This window comes from Coenobita brevimanus, chromosome 112, assembly GCF_032717465.1.
Source record: "Coenobita brevimanus isolate Jiangsu-jjx chromosome 112, ASM3271746v2, whole genome shotgun sequence".
Classification (NCBI taxonomy): Eukaryota; Metazoa; Arthropoda; class Malacostraca; order Decapoda; family Coenobitidae; genus Coenobita; species Coenobita brevimanus.
In genome coordinates, this window is record NC_137065.1 from 13,947,082 (window position 1) to 13,954,472 (window position 7,391).

The 7,391-nt window shown below is 41.9% G+C and overlaps 1 protein-coding gene across 1 annotated transcript; it reads left to right on the plus strand.

The window, feature by feature from the left end:
* The first annotated feature begins 1,368 nt into the window (after nucleotides 1–1,368).
* LOC145418015 (uncharacterized) lies at nucleotides 1,369–7,102 on the plus strand. Its single transcript, XM_080286551.1, has 5 exons — nucleotides 1,369–1,429; nucleotides 2,642–2,779; nucleotides 3,714–3,905; nucleotides 6,099–6,199; nucleotides 6,841–7,102. The coding sequence occupies exons 2-5, from the start codon at nucleotides 2,659–2,661 to the stop codon at nucleotides 6,892–6,894; spliced, it is 468 nt and encodes a 155-aa protein (XP_080142677.1). The 5' UTR covers nucleotides 1,369–1,429; nucleotides 2,642–2,658; the 3' UTR covers nucleotides 6,895–7,102.
* Nucleotides 7,103–7,391: the final 289 nt, after the last annotated feature.

Here is a 7,391-nt window from a genome sequence, read left to right on the forward strand (position 1 = left end):
TCTCTTGTAAAATCTGCTTCCAAAAGATTGGCTGTGCTAAGCCGACTCCGTTCCTTCTTTTCCCCTGCACAATTGTTGACTATACAGGGGTTTTATCCGTCCCTGTGTGGAGTACAACTCTCATGTGTGGGGAGGCTCCCCACATACAGCTCTTCTCAATAGGGTGGAGTCAAAGGCTTTTCGTCTCATTAACTCTCCACCTCTTACTGACTCCCTTCAACCTCCGTCTCTTCGCCGCAATGTTGCATCTTTATCTCTTTTCTATCGCTACTTCAATGGTCACTGTTCCTCTGAACTTTCTGCATGCATTCCTCCACTTCTACGATGGGCGCGTAGCACCCGTCTAGCAGCAAACTCTCACCCCTTTTCTGTCCAGCTCTTTAATGCAAGAGTTAACCGTTACTCCCAGTCCTTCATTTATGCAACAGGTCAACTCTGGAACTGTCTCCCTCTGTCTGTATTTCCTGCTTCCTATGATCTCCAGTCTTTCAAACGCAGTGTGTCAATGCATCTCGAAATGAATGGATCTTGAAATTGGCTCTCTCTTTTTATTTTGTTTTTCTCTTGGAAGAAACAGATTTGCAGGCTCATTGCCTTTGGTTCCCTCTTCCCCACATAAAAAAAAATAATAATAAATGCAAGATCTAATCCATGTCTCTCCTAAGGTATATAAAATCGTCTGCAGATACCTAGAACAAAACAAACACAAATTCTTTATGAGATTATTATGTCCTGTCATTAAGTTTCCTAAACCTTTTGTGTGTGTGTGTGTGTGTGTGTGTGTGTGTGTGTGTGTGTGTGTAAATTCTGTTCTCCAAGTTTTTTCTTACTGAGATAAATCTGTTTGTGTGTGTGTGTGTGTGTGTGTGTGTGTGTGTGTGTGTGTGTGTGTGTGTGTGTGTGTGTGTGTTTAAATTCTGTTCTCCTAGTTTTTTTCTTACTCAGATAAAACAGTCTGGGAACAAAGTAAATCTTAACTGGTAACAGCAGATCACATTGCAAAGAGGTCTCTCTCTCTCTCTCTCTCTCTCTCTCTCTCTCTCTCTTCTTCCACTACCCATCTTCCCCTCCTCTCTATCACCGTGTTTCCTCCTTTCCTCCATCCCAGTCTCTTCTCACTCTCCCTAATTATCTCCCTTCCTCTCTCAATTTCCTTGCATGCTCTGCTCCCCCTTTCCCTCCCTCCTTCTCTCTCTTTCTCATCGCACCCCCTTAACTCGCTCCCTCCCTTCTCCGTCCCCTCTTTCCTCCAATCTCCTTCCTTCTTCCCTCCACCGCCCCCCATTCTCCCCCCACTACCTCACCTTTACTTCTGTACATTCCCCCTTCCATCTCCCCTTACATTCTCCTCGGTCTCATATCCCAATAAAAGACGGAATTTACAACTCTCCACTTCATTCCACTCACCTCTTCCACAGCAAAGAATCAGGTAACCTCATTCATAAAGTTAAATCAGATACAACCCCTTTTTATACGTGCTTCCTGTTAAGATGTCTTCACCACTAGGCACTGCTCGTGGCGAAACAATGTAAAAATCACTATTAAAACTGGTTATTCTTTCACTACTACTTAGTCTTTTTTATGAAGTACGCGGTAAAACCATCTGATTTCCTTTAGTTATGGGAAAAACTGTGCTATAGAATTGGCTAAAATCATTGATTAACTTAGACAAAACCAACAGCTTTCACATCCTTGAGCAAAATAATACTATTACTGTGTACATTTGGGGCATAAAATCTAGATGACACTTTGATAATCACTCACTCAAGATCTATAGCAATAATTTTATTACCTTATTCCCTCTTGGTAATAATCAGAAAAATTCACCTGATGGGCTAAAACTAAGCGAATTTAATTTCTTCTATAAACTGCTCTTTTTTCCCTCAGTATCTTTTAACAGGAAAACAGCTTTATCGAAGAAATTTTATATCATACAGGAAGTTGTTTGTTCCTTGGTTCTCTTGGCATTACTTTTCTCTTACTTGGCCTAAAATTTCAATCTCTCCATCCTCAACGCTAATTTGCAACACAAAGTTAACACTGGAATATGACGAGAGTCAAAGAAAGGATGTATCACCGAAGCTTTGTCGTATCCTACCACTAAGCTGCGTGAAATAAGCTGCAGAAAGACGCAAATCTGGGAAAAATTAATGATAAAAAGAATATAAGTACGTAACATTACTAATTTTTCACTGCTCGCTCACGCTTCCCTCAGTTTCCGTCTCTATTTCCCACACTCACTCCCCACTCATCCCTTATGCTCACTTTCCATACCTGCCTTACCACTTCCCCATTCACTGCCCACTCATCCCACACTCTCCGTCTCATTACCTGCCTTACCACTTCTACACTCAGTCCACACTCATCCCCATTCTCCCACCCATTACATTCATTCTCGACTCTCAAAGACATTCCTCACCTATCCCCCATTTTCCCTCTCTCTATACTGCTTCCCCACTCACACACACTCCCCATGCATCGTCCACTCTCCCTCCACTTACCACTTCCCATCTCACTCCTCACACATCCTTAACTCTCCCTCCCCTTATTTGCTTTCATTAATTTCCCACTCAATCTCCATACTCCCTCCCTTCACCTACCTTCCCCACTCCCACACTCACTATTTCGCTTTCCCTTACAGGCACCACCACCACCACAATGCGGATGGCTCTTCTCAGCCTCTTTGTAATGGGTCTTCTGGCCGAAGGAAGTCTGGCACAGAGTTTACTGCCCTGCAGCGGGTCCAACGTCTTCATTGACGTTATTCTTCCTGGGATTCGTTAGTGGTTTTGTTTTGGTTCCTGTCTGAATGTCACTCTCATTAGCTGGCTCTCTTTTTAATATGCATATTCACTCACACACGCATTCGTACACTAGCTGGTATCATATGGTATCAGATATAAAACACACACACACACACACACACACACACACACACACACACACACACACACACACACACACACCTACATCCATTCAGTAATATGTATTGTATTTACTGATTCACTTACACATATCATTCATTCACACACTAAACATAACGCAGGTGAAAGAACGTTTCTACTATATACTCTCACTCCCTCAGTCTTAACTAACTCCCACAGACACTCGCACTCGCTTGACCCCATGCAGGTTCACTCATACTCCAAAGGATGTTTCATCTCACTCATTCAGTTACTCAATACCCACTTATGGAGATTGGAGAAAGACAGTTTCATAGATGTTCTAACTCAGGTTCTTTCTCCTACTGTCACAAGCTTACTATAAAGAAGTTATTTTATTTGCATTATTATACTAGTAATGGATGGGTCGATTCTACCAAATCCTGCATCACATAATACACTTAGATTTATATTCCTATGCTCTAAAGTCTAAACCATTCATACAGCCAAAGCAGCATATGATGAAGAGCCTTTCTTCCTCTTTCTCTGTCTCCCCGTTCTTTTCTGTTTATCTCAGTCATTTCCGTTCTTCCTTTGCCTCCTCCTTAACCTGCCCCTCTTCTAACACCCCCCTTAACCCTCCACAGCCAAAGCAATAGGTGAAGGAGAGCATTCACTAACTCCAACTGTCTGCTATTTCCTCTCCCTTTCTGTCCCTCCTTCCTGTTCCCTTCGCTGTCTCCCCATTTCCTCCTTCCTCCTTCAGATGCCTTCCCTGCCTCCCTCCTTTCTCCCCGCCTCTAATAACCATATTCTCCCAACCTTCTACAGTCGGAATAGTATGTCAGGGGCCGCTCGTGTTACCCGTGTGCGAGATCAACTTGTTGGGATGCGTCCTGGAACTTGACATACTCTGCGGAAACCTCACGGAATCCCTGCTGACAAATATAACAGAAACTTTGACAGAGTGCGTCGCAGAGCTGAACCTAAGTGTGGACCTGTCGCTTCTCGCTAACATTACCGGTAATGTCGCTCTGTTTTACGCTGATTCTCATACTGTCACACGTTTTACACTGATTTTCACAATGTCACTCTCTCTTACGCTGATTTGCATATTACTCATTTTAAGCTGGTTTTCATATTGTGACTGTTTTAAGCTGATTTTCATATTGTCACTCTGTCTTACGCTGATTTTCAAAGTTACCCTGTTTTACGCTCATTTTGATATAGTCACTGTGTTACGCTGATTTTCATACTCTGTTTTACCCTGACTCTCATACCACAGCTTTATGTTATGTGATTGTTTTAATCTAGCTCTCATACCCATGGTTTATGTTATGTGATTATTCTGGCTCCCATACCTTAGCTTTATGTTGTGTGATTCTTGTTTTACAATGGCTCTCATACCCTAACTTAATGCTATGTGATTCTATTTTACTCGGGCTCTCATACCCTAGCTTTACGTTATGTGATTCTGTTTTACTCTGACTCTCATATCCTAGACTTAGGCAATTTTGTTTTACTCTGACGCCTATATCATAGCTTTATTCTATGTGATTCTGTTTTACTCTGGTTTATATTATTTTGGTGGCAGTATTATGACTTTATTCTATTCTCACTACATGTTACTCATTCCAGGCTGGTGGTGCCGGAAAGGAGGAGAAAGCAACTTCAGTCACGCTCATTGTTTCTCAGCTGTCTTATTTAATTGTCTGCGTAAAGCTACCTTAATAATACTTCACTCTCTTCCTCATCTTATTCACGGTTTACTCCAGCTGCTTCACTTCTTGTCCTCACAGACTGCTGGTAGAGTTCTTCTCCCCAAAGCTACTTCATTCCAATTTGCTTTATACCATACACGCTTCTCACACTCCTGGACCGTCACACCTCTAGTTAAAAATCTGTTTCAACACTGTCCCTCCTTCTTCGTCTAGACCTCATCATTTCTCTCATTAACTCCACTTCTGATCTGTATATCTCCCACCACACCTTATCTCTGCTGGGTATATCAAAACATACTCTGATCTGCCCATTCCATTGCACTACGTCTGCATTAACACATCCCTGGTCTTTCAATTTCTTTCAATATCCTCCTTCACTCCGGTTCGTCATCTAACACCACATACAGACCTGGAGCACTTCATCACCAGTACTTCCACCCTTTTTCGATTCCTAATATTCAAAGATCACTGCTTGCATCAATACAGGACCGTCAGGGTCATTTTGCTTTCGTACCCTGACCCCTTATTCCCCATGCTTCACAGTGACATAATATGCCTCTTCTCCTATCCGATGACTTACTTGAGGTCCCTTAGCTTTATCTGGCGCTTTGGCCACTTTCAAATTCTTAAAATACTATATTTCCTCCTAATCTTTTGCGATCAAGCTTACATAGCGTTCTACTCCATCTGTTTGTTAGACGTCATCACCTCGGCTTTTCTTGTATTCGTTAAACTTCTTCCCTTTAATATGAAGACTTAATTTCCGTTTATTCTGGCAAACTGGATTCATGAAGTAGGTCAGTGTGGCGAATCTTTTTAATCTTCAGGCAAATTTGGTTCTATCTGTGGTGTCGTAAATGTTTTCAATCGTCCAGATAATTTGTTTTTATTTGTGGGATGTAGAATTTAGATAATGATAAGACAATAACGATGTCGATGACGAAGATATTACACTGATTCCTAAAGAACTAGAGTGAGAGAGATTTATTCTCTCTCAGTCACACATCCCCTCCAACATTCCCCTAAAACGGCTCATATGCCTTGTCCTGCCCTGCCTTCCTCTAAATTATGCTGCCCTTCCCTGCCTCCCTCTTCCTTACCCTGCCCTGCATTACTCTTCATTACCCTGCCCAGCATTCCTCTTCATTACCCTGCCCTGCATTACTCTTCATTACCCTGCCCAGCATTCCTCTTCATTACCCTGCCCTGCATTACTCTTCATTACCCTGCCCAGCATTCCTCTTCATTACCCTGCCCAGCATTCCTCTTCATTACCCTGCCCAGCATTCCTCTTCATTACCTTGCTCTGCATTCCTCTTCATAACCCTGCCATGCATTCCTCTACATTACCCTGCCCTGCATTCCTCTTCATTACCCTGCCTTGCATTTTTCTTCATTACCCTGTCTTGTCCTGCATTGCTTTTATCCTTTCAGACATCAGGCAGCTTCTCTAATCACTTGACCTAATCGACTCTCTCCCCTTCCTCTGCCACAGTCGGCACACCACCTGAGGTGAGCTTGGATATCTTGGTACAAATCTTCTGCCTTGATACCCTCCCGGAGGTCCTCGTGTGTCTGCTGTCGAAGCTTGGCTTTGTGAGTACGACAGATACAGTAGATATAGAAAAATTGAGAGAGAGAGAGAGAGAGAGAGAGAGAGAGAGAGAGAGAGAGAGAGAGAGAGAGAGAGAGAGAGAGAGAGAGAGAGAGAGATTTTCTGATATTTTTTATTATATAATCATAAAATTATGGATTAAGATACGAAGCTTACTTTCACGATCATCATCACTGTTTTGTGGAAATTTTACTTTGTTACATCGTATTTCTTCTAAACTGAAAAAACATTCAAACCTCTATAACTTATATCTAACCTAAAAAAAAAAAAAAATCGATAACCCATATAAACTCTCTCTCTCTCTCTCTCTCTCTCTCTCTCTCTAACCTGAAAAAAAAAAAATATTCATAATCCCAGTAACTTATTTCTAACCCGAAACAAAGATCCATAAGGAACTATAACCTCTCTCTCTAACATGGAAAAATGATCCATAACTACTGTAACCTTTCTCTCTCTCCCTCTCTCTCTCTCTCTCTCTCTCTCTCTCTCTCTCTCTCTCTCTCTCTCTCTCTCTCACCTGAAAAAGACCTATAATCCCTGTAACTTATCTACCTATCCTGAAAAAAATATCCATAACCCCTACAATTATCTCTCTCTCTCTCTCTCTCTCTCTCCCCCACAGCTCCTCGAATTCATCTTATGCTTGCTTGGTGTAGTTCTTGGAATTCTTGGATAACATGGAACCCGCTGAACCGACCTGAACCCACGTGAACCCGAACCAGGAAAAATCTCCATTCTGTGTGCATGTGCGTGTGTGTGTGTGTGTGTGTGTGTGTGTGTGTGTGTGTGTGTGTGTGTGTGTGTGTGTGTGTGTGTGTGTGTGTGTGTGTGTGTGTGTGTGTGTATGTGCGCGCGCCCACAAGTGTGTATGTGAATAAATCCGATGCAGCATCTTACATTGTTTTTATTACCTTACTAATACACAGATCATAATTATTTTTTACCCAGTTCTGAATAAAGGCATTTTAAGTGATAAAAAAGTATCATATGAATTCATTTCCACTAGAACTATAAGAAATGATATTGTATAAATATATATAATTCCCTTTTCAACATAACCCTTAATGGTAGTTCTTCAAGGGAACACTGTCTTCGTACTGATGCCTGTGCATTCCAGTCATCAAAGGAACTATACTAATCAGGTGCAACCACACTAGGAAGTTTCTTTACTAG

Bases quoted from the DNA above. Each gene is read 5' to 3' on its own strand.
- LOC145418015 (XM_080286551.1), top strand. From the start codon at position 2,659: ATGCGGATGGCTCTTCTCAGCCTCTTTGTAATGGGTCTTCTGGCCGAA. The intron at 3,906-6,098 runs GTAATGTCGCTC...CCTCTGCCACAG, and splicing joins GCTTCTCGCTAACATTACCG to TCGGCACACCACCTGAGGTG. The intron at 6,200-6,840 runs GTGAGTACGACA...TCTCCCCCACAG, and splicing joins TGCTGTCGAAGCTTGGCTTT to CTCCTCGAATTCATCTTATG.